The sequence below is a fragment of the Saimiri boliviensis genome, chromosome 21, assembly GCF_048565385.1.
Source record: "Saimiri boliviensis isolate mSaiBol1 chromosome 21, mSaiBol1.pri, whole genome shotgun sequence".
Lineage (NCBI taxonomy): Eukaryota > Metazoa > Chordata > Mammalia > Primates > Cebidae > Saimiri > Saimiri boliviensis.
Window position 1 is genome coordinate 32,834,523 of NC_133469.1, and position 20,734 is coordinate 32,855,256.

Sequence of the window (20,734 nt, forward strand, 5' to 3'; positions counted from 1 at the left end):
GACCAGACCGCTAAGGCTTAAACCCTGACCTCCCCGATGGTTCGCAGGTAAGGCTTTTTAAGGCAGGGGTAAATTTCAGGAAGGCAGAAGTTACACGTTGGTCTTAGCCTAAAAGGGTGGGACATCTTGCAGCTGGGGCTTAGGTAATAGGAAGAGTCAAAGTTTTCTTATTTGCAGTTGGTTAAAGTAAAGATTTGTTTAAAAATTTGGGGTCAACAGAAAAGAGTGTTAACTTGGGCTGGCAGATGTGACTTCCTCTAAGCCCTTCAGGAAGAAATTTACAGCAAAGAGTTCAGTCTTCAGCAGATCCCTTTTGGGAGGGGTCCAGGTTTCTGCAAAACAACTCAGAAACCTATGCTAAGCTGTTGTCTTTAGTTTCTGTAGAGGAACCAAACATCTGACTCTAACTTCCTTGGCTGTTGTTTTAGGCTACTATTACCTTCTTGCTTATCAAGTTGCTTATTTACTTCTCAGGGCTAGGTAAGGGCTTGGAATTTCCCTGGAAGGAACTCAAGATTGTCCATCCTTGCAGGGAGCCCAGCAGGCCCCTCAGAGGGATCCCTGCTCCATCTAACTCAGCTGCACGAACCACACTTCAAGGGCCCACTCGGTCACCGTATGTGGCACGTGGCTACCGCGCTGGCCACACAGCGCGTTTCCCTCTGTCGGACAGCACTGTTCTAGAAAATGCGACCGGCTGCACAAGTCCTAGCCTCAGCCATGCTGGGATGACCCCTGTGTCTCTGGGCAAGGGGAGGGGAGATGGGGAAGGGCTGGATGAGGCTCCAGCTGGGGCCTGTTATCTGGTACCCTGCTTCTCCAGAGAGGAGAGGCCTGGTGGCTCAGCCTGGCTTAGCATTATCTCCTCCTGACCCCACTGGCTGGGGTGACAGGAACGACCCTCCCTTGCTGCACCCACTGGCTATTAGCTTCCATCACCACCCCAACCCGGGGTCCCCACTGGAGGGGTCCTCTCCTATCCCAGGTGACCTTTTCCTCAGATGGTGTTGGAGTGAGCACTCTCTGTAGCTGTCTCATGTCTGTCACTGATAAAAAGATAAGAAAACCTGGTACTTTCTATTTTTAAAAAAATGAATTTGTGGTATATGAATTATATCACAATTTTTTTTTAAATTAAAGGAGATGAAACTGCCCAATGGTAAAAGATGGAGAGTGAACTGTCAGGTGCTGAGAGTACCGCCAGGGCTCTGGAGAGGTGCACCTCAATCCCTTCCATCTCCCCACAACCCTTTTACTTTTTTGAAGGATAAGGTTTCACTCTGTCGCCCAGGCTGGAGTTCAGGGGCCCAACCAAAGCTCATTGCAGCCTCAAACTCTTGGGCCCAGGTGATCCTCCTGCCTCAGCCTCCCAAGTAACTGGGACTACAGGCATGCCCCATCACGCCCAGCTAATTTTTTAATATTTTGAAGAGACAGGGTCTCACCATGTTGCCCAGGCTGATCTCAAACTCCTGGGCTCCAGCAATTCTCCCCCATCAGCCTCCCAAAGCACTGGGATTATAGGCGTGAGCCTCAGCCCCTGGCCTCCATCTCTCCTTTTTAGGCCACCCACCTCACATCTCTGTGGTCTAAGCACCCCCACTCACCTCCTCCCAGTGATGCCTGCCCTGTGTTGAGACTCTTGTACCCAACTGCTTCTGGCAAGATCCATCCTGGTGGAGGGGTGATCAGGAATGTGCCAGAGATGGGCTGGAGGAGGCAGCTCTTTCAGATTTCCTAGTAACCAGCTGGAAGGAATGGTTCCACTGTGGGTTGCAGGCAGCTCTGTCTACCCACCTGTGGTTGGTTGTTTAGGTTGTGGTTGCCATGGTCCCCTGAGAGCTTGGTAAATGAGAAGCCAAACACACATGGGACCTTACATGGGAGACAGTGTGCTCTGGGGTTTGGGGAGGTGGGGGGGCGGGGGACTCTACTTCCCCAAGGCTTTTGTTTCAAAGCAGGCTAAATTAACCCTGCTGGCCCCAAGACACCCTGCAGCCTGAATCCGGCTCGAATCCAGGTAGATGCAGGCTTCCACACGACGATGATTTAGACCATTTATTGAGCACGCACTTTATTTTGGGCACAATAGGAAGCCCTTCAGGGGAAAGCAGGGTGGGCTATCTAATCTAGGGTCAGACAGGTTTGGGTTCAAGTTCTGGCTCCTCATTTACTGGCTGTGTGACCTCAGAAAAGTTTCTTGATCTCTCTGAACTTCTATTTCTTTATGGCTCTAAAATGGGAATACCCATACCTGCTCCTGAATGATTTGATAATAATGTAAAGCTCCCAGCACAGAGGGAGTGCTCCCCAGTGGAAGACTGTGAGCTCTACGCAAGGTGTGTCCTAATCTGTCTTGTTTGCCATAATCTCCCCACCACCCCCTCTGCACGCTTCTCTTTCCCACCACGCCTTTGCCCGTGCCGTCCCCTCCACTTGGGATGCCCTTTATCTGCCCTCCATAAATCAAAATCCTTCCTTTCTTCAAGGCCTGGCTCAAATGCCACCTGTATGACATGTGGGTGACTTCTGTGCTTGGGCCCTCTCCCTAACTAGGGCAGAAGCTTCTAGAGCCAAGACTTAGCTTAACAGCACGACAGCCGAGTGGTGAATTGCGTGGGTTTACCCCTGGAGAAGTTGCTTAACTTCTCTATACCTCAGTTAGTTTATCTTTATAACGGGCTTAATAATAGTACCTACCTAACACCACAGGTATGTTCCGAGGTTTAAATAAGATAATGCACTGCCTTTTCCTTTTTTGAGATGGAGTCTTACTCTGTCACCGAGGCTGGAGTGCAGTGGCACAATCTCGGCTCACTACAACCTCTGCCTCCTGAGTCCAAGTCATTCTGCCTCAGCCTCCCAAGTAACAGGCATTACAGGCATGTCCAGCTAATTTTTGTATTTTTAGTAGAGATGGGGTTTCACTGTGTTGGCCAGTTTGAACTCCTGACTTCATGTGATCCACTTGCTTCGGCCGCCCAAACTGCTGGCATTACAGGTGTGAGCCACTGCACCAGGCCAAAATGAGGTAATGCGTGTAATGAGACCTCATCTCTATGAGAAATTAGCAGGGTGTGGTGGAATGTGCCTGTGGTCTGGGCTACTCAGGGGGCTGAGGTAGGAGGTTGGATTGAACCCGGGGAGATTGAGGCTGTAGTGAGCTGAGATCACGCCACTGCACTCTAGCCTGGGCAACAGAGTGAGACCCTGTCTCAAAAATAAAAATAAAATAAAATGGTCAGCCTGCACCATCTAATATGATAGCCAGGAGCCAGATGGAACATTTTAAAGTAAAATGTATCAAAATCCAATTCAATTAAAACTTCAGTTCCTCAGTCACACTAACCATATTTCACATGTAACTACTGGCTACCAGATCTGTCTAATAGGAGCCCCAGACCGAAAATGTCTACCATCACAGAGAGCTCTACTGAAACGCACCGTAGCTTCTCCCAGTGACGTCTGCCCTGTGTCGAGGCTGTAGCTGATGAGGATTTGTGAACATCATCAAGTTTCAAATTTGTGGTCTAGGTCAGGAAAAGGTTCCCAATTCCTGAGAAGACCCCGATCCTCCCTCCCGGCTCTCCTTTCGCAGTCTCTGATGCTCCCAGAAGTAACTAGCACACCTAGGGATCAGGGTGAGAAAGGAGACTGGTGAGAAATGGGCAGGATTAGTGGCTCGGGAGAGGGCAGTGGAGGAACCCAATCTCTGCACACGGCCAGCCTTGCAGGAAGTGGGTGTAGACAGCAGCTGGGGCTTTGCAGAAATTGAGGCTGGAATGTGAAATGGGGCAGGGCTGGGGTGTGGAGAGTTACCTAATTGTTCCTGAGTACATGCCACGGCCACCCCAGGCAGAGGGAAATGGACAGTGTCAGCCCCACCTTATCCTTCTGGATCCAATTCTATCAGGAGCCTGGAGCAAGAAAGATGTCCCAAGAAGATATCTGGTACTGACCAACATCCAATAGCCTAAAGAGGCTCTGGAGTAGGGGACCTGGTAGGGCCGAGGCTAGCCCAGAGGTGGCTTCAGTGCATGCAAACACCCACAAGGCCGAGGTGTGGCCATGTGGCCATGCTGCAGTCTCAAGCTGACGGTTTCTTTAGAGAGAGTCATGGATAACAGGGCCTCTCCCTTCCTGGGGCTGAAGCTCACAGCTCCTAGGGGGACCAGATGAGCTGAAGGGGAGTGTCCTTTAGATGTGCACAATCCTTGACAGTCCCTACGTCTCATTAGATCTTCCCTTCAACCACATAAGGAGGGCAGGGCAAGCGTTAACAACTCCATTTTTTAAATGAAGCAAGTGACATTCAAAAGATGCCATCTGTTCTCTTCTTGACTGTGGACATTTGTTACAAAAGATAGCCTCTCACCCCCAACAAAGTAAATGAACTCATTACTACACTGCCCAAGCCCCAGAATCTGACCCTGTCAGAGCTAGGTAAAGCGGGGGTGATCTTTGCAGAATCCTAAGTGAGGAAGACTGAGGCTCAGGGAGAAAGGGTACCCACAAGGAGTGGTCCTCATTACTCTGCTACTCCCCCTTCTCTAGGGCCGTGGGCACTGGAGGCCTGGGAGGGTCAGTGGGTTCTGTAGGCACTCGCCTTAGGCTCCATGGCCACGGGAGACCAGCCTCCCTTCCTCCCGGTGGCCTCCTCCTGGCAGGGGACTTGGATGCACGCCCCATGCCCGCTTGTGCCCCCAGATCTGTCCCCGAGCCAAGCACGGGACCTCACTTAATCCCAATTATGTAATATGCAATTTAAACAGTTGGCCAGGGAGGAGGCGCTTGGAGCCACGCCCAGGAGTGGGGGCAAAAGGACCCAGTTGGGTCAGGGTGGACAAACTACGCTTGGCCTCCTGCCTGTAGTGGTCACCACTCCTCAAGCCTCAGCCAGCACCATGAGCGGCCGAGTCGGAGACCTGAGCCCCAAACAGGCGGAGACCCTGGCCAAGGTGAGAGCCCCTCCCCCTGGAGTTCCGGAAGACTAGGGGAAAGGGGCTGGGGGGTGGAAAGGAGCGGCTGGAAGCCTGCCCCACTCAGTTGATTCAGCCCGTCCTTGACATTGTCTCTTTGCTGTTACCTCCCAAAGGGTCAAGCCCCACACTGCCCAGTGACATCAACCCTGTCCAGGGCAGGGGATGAGGGACTAGTGCCACTTCTGGGCAATAGTGTGGGTGGTGCCCACCCAAGGTCAAGGCTGATTACTCATCCAGGAGCCAGGACCAGAGAGGTTTCCCTGGCAGCCAGGCACCCGCTTCCTCTCCCAGCACCATAGGTAGGAGCCGAAAGATGATGCTGGTCCGCCCTTTAACCCCTCCCTCTTTGGGATCCTGAAAGATGACTGACCTGTAAAAGCCCAAGAGACAGAGCAGAAGAGGACATATAATTACTAACCATGGTTTTTTTGTTTTGTTTTGTTTTGTCTTGTTTTGTTTTGAGACGGAGTTTTGCTCTTGTTACCCAGGCTGGAGTGCAATGGCGCCATCTGGGCTCACCGCAACCTCTGCCTCTTGGGTTCAGGCAATTCTCCTGCCTCAGCCTCCTAAGTAGCTGGGATTACAGGCACGCACCACCATGCCCAGCTGATTTTTTTGTGTGTTTTTAGTAGAAACGGGGTTTCACATGTTGACCAGGATGGTCTCGATCTCTTGACCTCGTGATCCACCCGCCTTGGCCTCCCAAAATGCTGGGATTACAGGCTTGAGCCACCGCGCCCGGCCACTAACCATGTTTTAATAGAAGATGGGATGAAAAAAAAGCAGAAGTTTTGGGGACTGACACATGGAGGGAACTATGAATACCTCTAAACTCCAATCCACTTATTCACTCATCCACTCATTTACCCAGGCTGAGTGCTGTAGCATGATCTCGGCTCACTGCAGCCTCCACCTCCCGGGTTCAAGCAATTCTTCTGCCTCAGCCTCCTACGTAGCTGGGATTACAGGCATGTGCCACCATGTCAGCTAATTTTTGTATTTTTAGTAGAGATGGGATTTCATTATGTTGGCCAGGCTGGTCTCAAACTCCTGACCTCAGGTGATCCACCAGCCTCAGCCTCCCAAAGTGCTGGGATTACAGGCACGAGCCACCGCGCCCGGCTGGTTTATCCTTTCTTTCATCCACCCATCCATCTTCCTACCCACCTTTCCATCTATCCATCCTTCCTTCTCTCCATCACCCATCCATGTGTCCTCTGTTCCTTCACTGACTTATCCACATACCCACTCTCCATCCATCCATCCATCCATCCATCCATCCATCCATCCATTCATTCATTATTTATTCTTCCTTTTTCTTTCTACCTATCCACTCACCCATCTATTCTTCTTTCTAACCATTTATTCACCCATCTATCCTCTTTCCATTTATCCACCTATCCAGTGATCCATCTCTCCTTCTAGTCAACCATTAACCCATCCTTTCATCACTGTGGACCATTCTGCATGTGGGAGGAAAGGAGGGATGATGAAAACAGCTTTGAGTCTGGCGGCCACGGCTCAATGTGAGAGAGCCGCTTTAATCAGCATCTCTCTTGCCAGTTCCGAGAAAACATCCAGGATGTGCTTCCTACCCTGCCCAACCCTGATGATTATTTCCTTCTACGCTGGCTCCGAGGTGAGGGCAGAAGTGGGAAAGGTAGGGATCGGGGGCAGCAAGAGGGGCCTGGTCCCAACTGCTCCAGAATGCCTCATGGCTCTCAGGATCCATCCACACAATCTTGCTTCCCATGTTCAGGTCCAGAGGAGGGAAGAGGGTAGGGAAGCGAGGTCTTACCCAGGCCCCAGTGTCCTCCATAGCTCCCCCTGGCCAGGAACAAGACAAGGCCTCTTTCCTGCCTCACATCTTTCTGTTTTCCCACAGCTCGGAATTTTGACCTGCAGAAGTCGGAGGCTATGCTCCGCAAGGTGAGACCTATCCACTCTGGAGATTTATAGAGGGGCTTTGTCGGGGGCAATCTACGTCTCAAGCCCCTCCTTACATCCCCATTCTCGTGGTGCTGGGAGCCCAGTTGGATCTTACCACTCATTTCCCTTTCAGTACGTGGAGTTCCGGAAGACCATGGATATTGACCATATCCTTGATTGGCAGCCCCCAGAGGTGAGTCAACACCCCCAAACACCTCAGTCTTTCAAGGTTACTGGGGACCACGAATGAGGAGCAGCAAGCCTGAGAGGCCTGTGGAAGCCGCGGGCCTGCAGTCTCCTTTCTTATAGTAATAATGAATGTTTCCTGGCGCTTGCGAGGTCCAGGCCTAGGTTAAGACGTTAGCAGCATGAGCTCCTTCAATCATCACAATGATGGATTCTATCGTCCCCATTTTGTGGATGAGGGAACTGAAGCCCAGCAAAACTAGGTAACTTGCCCACAGTCCCATAGCCCGAGTTTGGGTTTATGTTCAGGCCTGTTTGGCCCCCAAACCCAGGCTCTTAGCCACCACAGTTAGCCTGTGCTTCTGTGCCCCTGCCCTCTAGGGGTCTGCTTAAAGCAGGTGTCCCCAAACTACGGCCGACGGGCCACATGCGGCCCCCTGAGGCCATTTATCTGGCCCCCCGCCACACTTCAGGAAGGGGCACCTCTTTAATTGGTGATCAGTGAGAGGAGCACAGTATGTGGCAGCCCTCCAACAGTCTGAGGGACAGTGAACTGGCCCCCTGTGTAAAAAGTTAGGGGACACCTGGCTTAAAGCGTCCTGTCTGGGTGGGAAAGAAGTTTAGCCCATTAAGGCACCAATGAGAACAGCGCCACCACGGGCATCTTGGTAGAGTAATGGTCACATCTTCACTTGTCGGCGTGTACTCTGGGCTGGGCACTCTGCTTTGCCACCATTAACTCAGGGACTTTCCCCAACAGTCCCAAGAGTGAGGGATTATCCAAACCATTTTACAGAACAGGAGGCAGAATGGAGCTCAGAGGGGTGGTATCACTGCTTTTTTTTTTTTTTTCTCCTAATGGATGGTGTCTCACTCTGTTGCCAAAGCTGGTGTGCAGTGGCACGATCATGGCTCACTGCAATTTTGAACTGAACTTCTGGGCTCAAGTGATTCTCCCATTTCAGCCTCCCAAGTTTACAGATATGTGTTACCATGCCTGGCTAATTTATTTTATTTTTGTAGAGACAGGGTCTCCTCTGTTGCCCAAGCTGGTCTCAAACTCCTGGCCTCAGAAGATCCCGTCTGCCTCAACCTCCTGTGCAGCTCGGATTACAGGCATGAGCCTCCTTGTCCAGCCAGTGTCTGTTTTTGAACCAGCTCTGTTAACCCTCAGAATCTGTGTTCTTTGTCAGTAAACCCAACTCTTCTCCACAGAAAGGGACATGGGAGACATCGGTGCAGACATAAGAAGCCCAGGGTCCTGCTGAGACCTGGCTTTGCCATTTACCCTCTGTGAGCAAGGCCCTCCCCTGCAGGACCTCAGCTTTCTCACTTGTGACAATAGCACTGCCTTCCAGGGAGGGACAGTGCTGTACACCACAGTGTGTGTAGGCCTGGGCCACCCAAGTCAGCCTGGTCTGGGGGTCTCATGGGAGGTGTGTAATGCCAAGTTCTGTGCATCTTTTCATGCCCAGGTGATCCAGAAGTACATGCCTGGTGGTCTGTGTGGCTATGACCGTGACGGCTGCCCCGTGTGGTATGACATCATTGGCCCACTTGATCCCAAGGGGCTGCTCTTCTCAGTCACCAAGCAGGACCTGCTCAAGACCAAGATGAGGGACTGTGAGCGCATCCTGCGTGAGTGTGACCTGCAGACAGAGAGGGTGAGGCCCAGGCCAGGTGGGGTGGATGGCTGGGGGCAGGTGAGGCTGCCAGCGGGGATTGGTCTCAGAAACATGCCTGTTCTGAACAACCCCAGTCAGAGGGCTCTTGGGTCAAACAGTTGCTTACCAGCTGTCAGGCCTTGAAAAGCCACGGTCACAGAAAGACAGTTTTTTGAAGGATACTTTGGGAATAGAATTCTTGGTTGACAGGATCTTTTTTTTTCAGTGTTTTGAATACGTCACTTCACCTGTCTGAGCCTCAGCTCCTTCACCTATAAAATAGGGATAGTAATAAATAATGGTTGCAAACGCAAAATGACATCATGCAAGTGTGCGCTTTAGCACGCAGGGTCCAATACACATTTCTGAACAATGGTAGCTACTGCTATTCCCTCTGAGCCTTCGCCCTTGCTAGTCCTTCTGCCGGAACAACCCGAGTTCCAACCACACACACCTACCTCCCACAGCTTTCCCTGGCTTTCTCCTATCTATCCTTTTGGTCTGAAACTTAGATGTCACCTTCTCTGAGTCCCTGCCTGGGTTAAATAACCTCTTCTGTACCTCTGCAGCCCTTATGATTGACCTATTACAACACTTATCATCGGATTGGAATGACCTGGTTGCTTATCATCTCCCCGGCCAGACAGTGAACATTTTAAGGACAAGAATTTTGGGTTATCAAGCATTATTCGTTACACTTTCAGTGTCTAACACACAAAAAAAGTGCTTGATAAACATCAGTTGGAAAAATGAAGGATGAATAAATGAATGACAATATGAATGGATGGATGGGTCAGTTAATTGATGGATGAATTGATGTATAAGGAGATGGATGGATGGATGGGGAAATGCATCCACTGGTTCGTCCACTGTTCTTCTGAGGACAGAGTCAGGGGCTAGAAGAAGCCCCAAGGGGTCATGTACCTGGGTCACCATCTCCCAAGCCTACACCTTCAACCCTGGAACTGATTCTTGCTCTCATCCTTGCAGCTAGGGAAGAAGATTGAGACCATCGTGATGATATTTGACTGTGAGGGCCTGGGACTGAAACACTTCTGGAAACCTCTGGTAGAAGTGTACCAGGAGGTGAGGAGAAGGCCCATGGCCACCCACCACTTGCCTTGATGACCGGCTTGGCCTGCTGTGACCCAGCTGCTCACTGAGAGCCAAGATTTAGTTTAAAAATATCCTGGGCACCTTCACTGCCACTCACAACCCAAAAGGCCTTAATATGTTTCCTGGAAGATCCTGCAGAATGGCTTTTGGGGACAACTCTGTACTGAGACCACACGTGCCAGCTTCCACTAAACCCTCGCCGTGCCTCCGTTTCCTTACGTACGAAATGGAGATAGCAATGTAGGGATATTTCAGCAAGTTGTTATGTAAGGCATATATACGCTGCTTGGCAAATAGTGAACATTTAATAAACTACTCATTATTACTTTACTACCATTACTATAGTATTTACTAAAAATGATTATTATATAATTATTCTTAGAGTATGACTATAATAGTTTGAGGAGAGAAGGTTCCCTCCAGAGGGCAGTGGAGGTGATGGCATGAAGGAAAATCCTCCAGAGCCATCAGAAACCTCCCAACAGGAGATTGCAAAGGAGATGGAGGTAGGAGAAGATGCAATGTGCTCTCTGAAGGGATCTCTTGGTTCCACAGTTCTTCTGCCTCCTTGAAGAGAATTACCCAGAGACCCTGAAGTTCCTGCTCATCGTGAAAGGTGTGTGACAAATGACTCTGTCTCCTCATCTCTACGCTGAGGGTGGTAACACTGCCTTGTCCCAGGATTACGGTGAGGCAGGTTGGTTCCTTGGCTATATGCAAATCACTTACAGTGCCTGGCATAGAGTAAGTTCTCAATAAATGGTAACTTCTAGGGTTGGCCTTACTATACGAGGAGGCAGCTTCAATCCCAGCTATCCCAGAAATCCTCCCTTATTTCTCCTGGCCATGATGATCTCTCCCTCCCCAGACTGCCTCTGGCACTGGCAACTGGTATAGCCTCTCCTATTTGCTGCCTTCTAGGGATCTCCAGCTGTTTTATTTGTGCTCATCCTGCTTTATGGGCTGAGTTTTCTGCTCCTTGAAGGCAGGGGCAGTGATTCTCAACTTTTGTTGTAGCCCTCACAGGCCTGGGTCCGTGGTGGATGCTCCATAGGTATTTGGGTGATTGTTGTTTGGGTTGGTGGGCAGAAGAAAGGAGGGATGGCTGTTTGGTGATTGGCTGGTTCGCTGGCCGATTGGTTGCTCAGTTGACTGGCCAGTTGGTTGCTTGGCTAGTTGGCTGACTGGTGGTTGGTTGGAGAATTGGCTGGCTGCTTGGTTGGCTAGTTCTTAGCTTGGTTGACTGATTGACTCGTTGGCGTTTTGGTTGGTAGGTTGTTTGTATGCCTGGTTGGCAGGCTGGTTAGTTGGTTGTCTGGTTTGCTGTTTGGCTGAATCTTGGATGGCTATTTGGATGGTGGCTGACTGGTTATTTGGATAGTTGGCTGGCTAGTTATTTGGATGACTGGCTGGCTGGTTATTTGGATGACTGGCTGGATAGAAAGCACAGTTAGTTGAGTAATCATCTGGCTGTTCCACTGGCTGATTACTTTGCTGTTTGGCTAATTTGTTAGGTGGTTGACTATTTGGTAGGTTGGCTGATTAGAAGATGAATTGCTTGACTATTTGCTGTCAGTTGGCTGGTTTGTTGGATAGTTGGTTGGCTGTTTGGCAGGTTGGCTGGTCTATTGCTTGACTGAATAGGTGGCTGATTAGAAGTTTGAACGTCTGGCTGCTTTGTTGGCTAAGTGAGTTTGATAATTGCATTGCATGATTGATGCATGATTGGTTAGTTGGCTGTTGGTTGGTTGACTGGTTGCTTGGATGGTTTGTTGGGTGCAGGACAGACATTGGAATTGACCAGGGTTAGTCATGACTCCTCTGTATCATTGGTTATAACCATTATGGAGGGGTTTGCCCAATATAATTCTTTTCTTCCCATTATCCTTACTTTTATCTCTCCAGCTACCAAACTGTTCCCTGTGGGTTACAACCTCATGAAGCCATTCCTGAGTGAGGACACCCGCAGGAAAATTATTGTGTTGGGAAGTAAGTAGTGCCAGCTCAATTTCCTGACCCCTATACATAAACTTTGGAGTGAAGTTGGTCCATTACCCCATCTATAACTCCACACATTAGGTTGCGTGCAGTGGCTCACACCTGTAATCCCAGCACTTTGGGAGGCTGAGTCGGGAGGATTGTTTGAGCTCAGGAGTTTGAGGCCAGCCTCAGCAACATAGCAAGACCTCATCTCTACAGAAAATTTAAAAATTACCTGGGTGTGGTGGTGTGCACCTGTAGTCCCAGCTGCTCAGGAGGCTGAGGCAGGAGGATCAATTGAGCCCAGAAGTCTGAAGCTGCAGTGAGTCGTGTTCCTATCACTGCACTCCAGCCTGGGCAACAGAATAAGACCCTGTCTTAAAAACAACAAGAGAACTCTACACATCACCTAGTCAGAGGCTCCTTCTTCCCAACCGTGAGGTGGGTCTTATCCTAAAGAGTTTGTTACCTCTGTTTTTTTCCCTGCCATACCCCTTTGGTGGACAAGGCCTCCACACCTACCACCTCACTGGTTTCAGTTTGGTTGCTAGTCAATTTCTGGTATATAGGCCTCAGTTTGTTTTCAACACTCATAAGCTTAGTGCTTCTAAAGGCAACCTCGGCTGAGGAGAATGAGGTAGACAAGCAGGAGGACTAGTCACGGTTCTGAGAAAGGAACTGGGTAAGTACATAATGGTGCATCCAGTTGATGAACTCTGTGAGTGAATATTTAGTGCCATGGGAAATGTCATTAAGTTTTTTTAAAGTAGATTATAAACTTATCTTCATAAGTATAAACTAAGATTCAACTAGAAGTATAATCTTATTTTTATAAAAACAAATATATGGACAATAAATATATATTTCTAGAAGAAAACACAACAAAATATTTATTTGTTGATAGTGAGAAATCATGTGGTTTTTAATTTTATTACCTGTATTTTCTATGTTTTCTAAACTCTGTATAGTAATATAAATTAATTAGGCTGGGCACAGTGGCTCACGCCTGTAATCTCAGCACTTTGGGAGACGGAGGTGGGTGGATAACCTGAGATCAGGAGTTCGAGACAAGCCTGGTCAACCTGGTGAAACCCCGTGTCTACTAAAAATACAAAAATTCGCTGGGTGTGGTGGTGGGCCCAATAGGAGTGGGGCTGAGGCAGTAGAATCACTTAAACCTGGGAAATGGAGGTTACAGTGAGCCGAGATGGCACCATTGTACTCCAGCCTGGGCGACAGAGCAAAACTTCATCTCGAAAAAGAAAAAGAATATATATTAATTTTATAAATAGGAAAAATGGTTGTGTTTACAAGTGACAGGCTGAGAGAAGGAGAAAGAGCGGAAATAGTTCTTAAACCCAAACCAATGACCCTGGATTTGAGGAAAACCTCTCCCAAGCAGGATGATCAGATCACAGAATTAGGAGAACTGAGGATCCAGGGGTGAGGGGGATCTTACAAATCCTTACTTTCTCTTTCTTTCTGGTACCTGAGTCTCTGCCTCTACCCAATTCCACTGGGATAGAGAACTTGATAGATTATGAGGGCCTGGTTTGAAGGGTCCAGGCTCATGCCTGCTAAGCCTCCAAAGCCTGGAGCAGCATGGGTTACCAGCACAGTCCAGGCGGTAAATCCACAGCCTCTGCCCCATGCGACTCTGCTCATTTGGCCCTGGTGTGTGGGACATTGTGGTCTTCTCCTTAATCCCACTGTAGAGAAGGAATCTCTCACAGCCAAAGTGAGGAAGTTGGGGAGTGGGTAGCCTAGATTAGCCACCAAGCTGGGGCCATGGTAACAGCCAGGACCCAGAACTCTTAGAGATTTGCATAGGGCATGAAGAACAGTAATAAGCATTATGGCCATGGTGATTAGGCAGAGAGAGGTGAGGAGGGTCCCTCCAAAGGCCCAAGGCTGTCCATCCTCCACTAGGAATTCTGACTTGGGCATGCCACTTACTCACAGAGTGACCCCAAGAAGGCCGTTGACATCATTGAGCTCTAAAGGCTCCTTGAGGCAATTAGATAACTCTTAGCTTCACTGCTCATGACTGGAAGACCTTCACGAATGTGCTGTTGGCCAGGTGTGGGGCTCATGCCTGTCATCTCAGCACTTTGGGAGGGCGAGGTGAGTGGATCACGAGGTTAGGAGTTCAAGACCATCCTGGCCAAGGTGGTGAAACACCATCTCTACTAAAAATATAAAAATTAGCCAGGTATGGTGGCGGATGCCTGTAATTCCAGCTACTAAGGAGGCTGAGGCAGAGAATGACTTGAACCCGAGAGGCGGAAGTTGCAGTGAGCCAAGATTGTGCCACTGCACTCCAGCCTGGGCAACAGAGCAAGACTTTGTCTTAAAAAAAAAAAAAAAAAAAAAAAAAGAATGTGCTGTAGGCTGGGCACATGATGGCTTACACTTGTAATCCCAGCACTTTGGGAAGTCCAGGTGAGACAATCACTTGAGCCCAGGACTTTGAGACTAGCCTGGGCAACATGGTGAAACTCTATCTCTATTAAAAAACAAACAAAACAAAACAAAAATTGGCCAGGCATGGTGTTACATGTCTGTAGTCCCAGCTACTCAGGAGGATGAAGTGGTAGGATCACTTGAGCCCAAGAAGTTGAGGGTGCAGTAAGCCATGATCACACCACTGCACTCCAGCCTGGACAACAGAGTGAGACACTGTCTCAAAAAAAAAAAAAAAAAAAAGTGCTGATCTATCTACCAAGGGGGGAAATAGATTTCCAGAGCAATATAATGCTGAGAAAGATACTTCCTATAGCCCCAGGCCTGGGATACTGGGGAATTGACTCTAGCAGTGTACCTCCTATAGGGCTTCTCTCCAAGTTCAGGTTATCCTGGTAGGTATGGGAGGCCAATTGGTCCCCTTCATTCTTGCTAACCATCCTTGAATTCCACTGCTCCCAGATAACTGGAAGGAAGGTTTGCTGAAACTCATCAGTCCTGAGGAACTGCCTGCCCAGTTTGGGGGCACCCTGACTGACCCAGATGGGAACTCCAAATGTTTAACCAAGGTACAAAGAGTCCTTCCCCAGACAAGAGAGGTTCAAGAATTGAGCTGGGTTCCCCTTCCACCCAGTCATTCATTCAACAGGTACCTATAGAGAGACCCCAAGAACTAGATATTAAGCTAGACAATCCAACCCTCGCCCTTACAGAGCTCTCAGCAGCTGTAAAGGCAACAAGAAATGGAAGAATTTTAACCCAGAGGGATGAGCTAGAAGGGGAAGCTTCCAGCAGAAGCACTGGCCTGGCCTGGAGGGTCAAAGAAGGCTTGAGGAGGCGGGAGAGTGGGGCTAGGATGAAGAGGATACTTCCAGGGGGTGGTGAGAGTGTCTCAGGCAGGAGAAACATGAACAATGGCCAAGAGAGGGGAGCAAGCCCATCTCATCCATGTTCGCAGATCAACTATGGCGGGGAGATTCCCAAGTCCATGTATGTGCGGGACCAGGTGAAAACTCAGTACGAGCACTCGGTGCAGATCAACCGCGGCTCGTCACACCAAGTGGAATACGAGATCCTATTTCCAGGCTGTGTCCTCAGGTAGGAGCAGGCCCTGACCCCTCAGAGACGCATCAGGCTGAGCAGCAACCTGTCTCCTCCCCCTCCTGTTGACAGGTGGCAGTTCTCATCTGACGGTGCTGACATCGGCTTCGGAGTTTTCCTGAAGACCAAGATGGGGGAGCGACAGCGGGCAGGGGAGATGGCAGAGGTGCTACCCAGCCAGCGCTACAACGCCCACATGGTGCCCGAGGATGGGAGCCTCACCTGCTTGGAGGCCGGCGTCTGTAAGTTTTCCCCAGCTGGGCCTTGGCTCTGGAAGGCTAGAGCCACCTGTCCCATGCTTTAGAAAAGGAAACAGAAGGGCAATGACACACCTTCCCCATTCAGGGACACACAGCCTAGGTGAGCACCATTCATTCGTACAGTCACTCACTCAGTCCATACTCATGAGCACCTACTGTGCACCAGGAGCCAGAGACACACAGGTCCTGAAGGGATTGGGGGCACCCGGACCGCAGAACACAGACAACAAGCGATAGAGCAGGTGTAGCTTTCCACATGAGGGAAACGAGGCTCTGAAAAACAAATCAACTGCGCAGAGCCGCAAAGCCGAGTGTGGTTCCAGGGTCCCAGCCCAGCCTCGATGTAGTTGCACAGTTCCGGGCAAAAGTCCGACCAATCTGGGAAGGACCCTTGGTTTGCTCCCCTGTGAGCCAGGGGTTATAATGCCTGCTTTGCGGGGTGGTTGTGAAGAAGCAAACAGCGTCCAGCAGGCCTGCTCCAGATCCCTGCTTTATCTAAGGGGGCCGGGAGGTCTCCAACAAACCCAACCATGTGCTTCACACCCCCATTAGGTGAGTGCCCAGGTGTGAGACAATGGGAGGTAATAACCACTGGTCTCAATGCCAGTAAAGCCAGGCCTGGGCACATGCCAAGAGGAGGTGGGTGTCTGTTTACAGGACCCGCTCGGGGTGGCAGTTCCCATGGGGAAGGGAAGAGGCGTGGTGGGAAGCTTGGCCAAGCTTGACAAACAAAGCCAGTGGGAACACAAGCCTGTCCTCCTCCATGGCTGGGGGAGGAACGCAGAGTATGTAAAGCCAAGCCCAATTCCCCTCTTTCCATCTGTCCCCCAGATGTCCTACGCTTCGACAACACCTATAGCTTTGTCCACGCCAAGAAGGTCAGCTTCACCGTGGAGGTCCTGCTCCCTGACGAGGGCATGCAGAAATATAGCACGGAGCTCACCCCTGTCTAGGTGGCTCCCACGCTTCTCAGAGACCTCCTAACCCTTTGATTTCTCTCTCTCTCTCCTACACTCCCTCCTTCCCCGAAATTGATTGTTAGTCCTCCTGACTCTGTGATGTTAGTGAGTACAGAAAGAGCTGCCCTGGGGAAAACTCATCTGCTGCGGTCAGATCAAGAAAGGTATGAGAGGCACAACCTTGGAAGGTATCAAGGTTGCAGAAGAGGAAAAAGCAATGGTAAACGCAAGAAGTGGGTGTCACTGAAACTCAAGAAATAGGAAAATGAATCCCCTAGCCTTTGTCTTCACCTACCCTAAGGCATTTATGTGTGTGCTCGAATTCCTTCCCTGTGGCTGTGAGCAACTTGGGTTGGAGAAGACATATCTAAATACTTTTTATTTCCACCCCCTAAATATAGTAGATGCTCAGTGTATATTTGTAGTATTGAATGGAGGACCAGAGATGGAGAACAGGCGACCGACTCAATGGCTATACACGTTGGGAGGAGCTTATGTGGGGTGGGTTTCAGCACCTTAGACAGGAGCGGAGATGTGCTGGGGTTGGACTCTTCCCTGCAAACCCAGGCAATTCAGTCTACAGATTTCTTGCAGTGGCTGTCTTTTGAGGGCCCCAGCCACAAAGGCCACATGCCTCTGATAGGAGCTGCCTACATCAGGCTTTGTCTGACTTGCATTCTCAGCTTCCCTTGGAGCACGTAGCTTATGTTTTAGGGACTTTCACCCGCTTCCCTTGGAGCACATAGCTTATGTTTTAGGGACTTTCCTGGAAGCAAAGGAAGTCACATCTGGCATAATCATAATAAAGAAAACAACTATCATTTGGCGAGTGCTCTCTCTGTACCAGAAACTGTGCCAAGAGCTTTGTGAGGTTGGCATGCTTTATTCCAGGCATCAGCCATTGTGCCCGGCATTTTTTTTTTTAATAGAGATGAGGTATAGTTACATTGCCCAGGCTAGTCTCAAATTCCTACCCTAAGCAATCCTCCTGCCTTGGCCTCCCAGTTCTAGGGTTAAATGGGATTACAGTTATGAGCCAACTCTCCTGGTCTGGGCTTTTTTTTTTTTTTTTTTTTTTTTTTTTTTTTTAAGGAGAATGTAAGGCATTTATTTAGTGTTTACTGAGTATCTACTACACGCCAAGCTCTGCCCAAGAGGCCAGGGGATCAAGGTAGGAGTGGGTCCTGTCCCTGGAGTTTGGCCTGGCTGGGGAGCCCTAGCCTCAGGAAACAGGACTTCCCTAGACTCCAGGAGGGCACTGCTTAGCCTGCGACAAGCCTGAAAGGCTCCCCAGATGCACTGTGATGGTCAAGGGAGAGAAATGGGTAACCCAGCATCCTGGTGGCCTCAGATCTCATTGTGGGAAGAAGCAAGTGGCCCCAGGGGTCAGGGGCATGGGGCATTGGGGCTGTCAGAGGGCACCCAGCAGGACGACTCACACATCATGGGGAAAGAAGTCTCCTATTGCTCTTATCCCCAGGATGCCAAGGCCAGCTCCTGCTGCAGCCCAGGCCTAGGGTGGTAGTATCCTGGAGTGGCTTTACCAGGTGCACAGCTGGCCAAGTGGGCTTGGCCATGGGCAGAGAGGACGGGAGGAAGGCTCCTTCTCCACCACCGTATCTCCCAAGGGAGTCCCATGCCCAGACCTTACCAAGTAGCAAGACTGGAGCAGCCAGCAGAAGCCCTTTAGGGGCAGCCACTGGCAAAAAGCAACATTGCCCGCCACCCCAAAGCCTCCTTAAATAGACCCAGAAGAGTCAGGGAAGGAACTTGGAGCCTACAGATGAGCCTAGGGCATGGCTGAGCCGGGTCCAGGCCAAATACTTCCACATTCCTCTACCAGCAACACCCATCCCCGCCCTGCCAAACACACACACCTATCTGCAATGCCCCCTGATTTTAAGGAAGACTCCACAGTCCTCCTCACTCACACTGGATTTACTAAAGCTAGTCAGAGTTGTAAACAAAAAATAAAATTCTAAGACCCACCCCCCTCCACCCAACCATCTGAATGGACCCTTCCTCTCGGCCGAGGGCATTGCAAAGTTTACCTGAAAGAATAGTTCAGGCCATGATGGGAAGGGAGTGGGTTCGGACATGCATCATTATACACGCCTCCCTTTCGGAGTTCAGGAAAAGCTGACCAACATGAACGTCAACACAGACCCTGAGTCTAATAAGAAACATTTACAGTCTGTTCTCTCCGAAACCTGCTACCTGGAGGCTTCATCTGCATAATAAAATCTTGGTCTCAGCCAGACGAGGTGGCTCACATCTGTATTTCCAACACTTTGAGAGGCTGAGGCAGGTGGATCACCTGAGGTCAAGAGTTCAAGCCTGGCCAATATGGCAAAACCCCGTTTCTACTAAAAATACAAAAATTAGCGGTGGTGGGCATCCATAATCCCAGCTACTCAGGAGGCTGAGGCAGGAGAATCTCTTGAACCTGGGAGACAGAGGTTGAAGTGAGCTGAGATCATGCCACTGCACTCCAGCCTGGGCAACACAGCAAGACTCTGTCTCAAAAAAAAAACAAACAAACAAACAAAAAAAACCCTTGATCTCCATGACCCCTTTTCCTAACCCAGACTTTCTATTGATAATTCTTTTCTATTGATAGTGACTCTTTCAACCAATTGCCAATCAGAAAAATTTTAAATCTACCTATTACCCAAAAGCCCCTGCTTCGAGTTGTCCCATCCTTCCACGCCAAACCAGTATCAATCTTACATGTATTGATGGGTGTCTTATGTCCCCACAAACTGTAGACAAGCAACCTGTACCCTGACCACCTTGGGGGCATGTTGTCAGGACCTCCTGAGGCTGTGTCACGGGCACATCCTTCACCTTGGCAAAATAAACTTTCTAAATTGATTGAGACCTGTCTCAGATACTTCTGGGTTCACAGAGTTAATGCTGAGGAAGGCTGACTGCACGGTGGACTTAATGTTCTCATCTGCAGGAAGGTGATCATGATGGCACCTGTCTCATGAGGCTGTCAGGGAGGTTACATAACGTGATGCTTAGCTCAGTGCCTGGCACACAGAAAGAGCTCCATCCTTGTTCTCTGTGGGTGTCCAATGGGACGGCTGAGCGCGTGATGGAGGGGACTGTAGGACAAGATGACTCTGTCTTGGGGAGGGAGCCAAGCAGGGTTCATGGAGCGGGTACCATTAGAGCTGGGCCTTGAAGGCTGGGAAAAGAGGGAAATGGGGTGGGGGAGGGCATTCTTGGCAGATGACAGGGCCTGACACTGCCTGCAAAGGCAGGACACATAGGGCACATCCAGAGAATGACGAGGACTCAGGGGAGGCAATATCATGGGTGCAGAGATGTGTCGTGGTGAGAGATGAGACCGCTGAGGCCAGGGGGCTTTGAGTGCCAGGCTGAGGTGTTCAGACTGGATCCTGGGGACCATCAGGAGTCATGAAAGGTATCAGGACAGAGGAGGGACTTGGAGAGATTCAGCCACCAGTGTGATCAGATCAGAATGTTCCTTTATGCATTGGGCAATTAAGAAATTCCCAAGCTTTTAGTTCACACAAATAAGATCCCAACAACCCTCAGATGCACATCTCTGGACAACTGTCCAATTAGTTCCTCTGAATAAATTCTTAAATGTGGAATCCCTGAACCATATAATTGGCGTTTTTTTATATCTGGGTTAGACACCAGATGGAACAATTCAATCATTTGCCCTCGAAGTGGCTGTCTCTTGCCACAAAAATAATGGCCAGTATTTGTGGAGCTCTTGCTGTGAGCCCCGCTCTGCCCGGATGCTTTGTGAGTCATTTTGCCAGTAATCCTCACAACAGCTTCAGGTCATTGCAGAGTACTGTGCAGCTAGAAAACCAGTGCTCAGAGACGTTAGGTAAGTTGCCCAAGGTCACACAGCCTATGAATCAGCTCTGCCCTTGCCTGTGTAAAGAGTCATGGATGTAACGGCGGTGGGCAAAAGCAGTCCTCGGCTGGTGGAGGTATCCGGAGTCAGGGGGCTGTGTGAGCTTGGGTCAGTGACTTTAACTCAAGGAGACGGAGACCAAACATCCGTCTCAATCTGAGGTCATGAAGATTATTATTATTATTGTACTCCA

General features: G+C 49.8%; 1 protein-coding gene across 2 annotated transcripts; it reads left to right on the top strand.

Moving 5' to 3' along the window:
- The first annotated feature begins 4,809 nt into the window (after positions 1-4,809).
- On the top strand, positions 4,810-17,461 carry LOC101039748 (SEC14-like protein 3). 2 transcript variants are annotated; one of them, XM_003938441.4, is made up of 12 exons: positions 4,810-4,958; positions 6,546-6,621; positions 6,868-6,911; positions 7,045-7,104; positions 8,573-8,761; positions 9,752-9,847; positions 10,433-10,493; positions 11,783-11,866; positions 14,783-14,889; positions 15,279-15,418; positions 15,494-15,663; positions 16,513-17,461. In XM_003938441.4, exons 1-12 carry the CDS (start codon positions 4,905-4,907, stop codon positions 16,632-16,634), a joined length of 1,203 nt encoding a protein of 400 aa, XP_003938490.3. In that variant the 5' UTR covers positions 4,810-4,904; the 3' UTR covers positions 16,635-17,461. The 2 variants fall into 2 exon arrangements, with proteins under 2 accessions (XP_003938490.3, XP_074247237.1); XM_074391136.1 differs by lacking the exon at positions 6,546-6,621.
- The last annotated feature ends 3,273 nt before the right edge of the window (positions 17,462-20,734 follow it).

Coding starts and splice junctions, on each gene's coding strand:
- LOC101039748 (XM_003938441.4), top strand. CDS start 4,905: ATGAGCGGCCGAGTCGGAGACCTGAGCCCCAAACAGGCGGAGACCCTG. Junction 14,890..15,278: donor ACTCCAAATGTTTAACCAAG/GTACAAAGAGTC, acceptor CCATGTTCGCAG/ATCAACTATGGCGGGGAGAT. Junction 15,419..15,493: donor TTTCCAGGCTGTGTCCTCAG/GTAGGAGCAGGC, acceptor TCCTGTTGACAG/GTGGCAGTTCTCATCTGACG.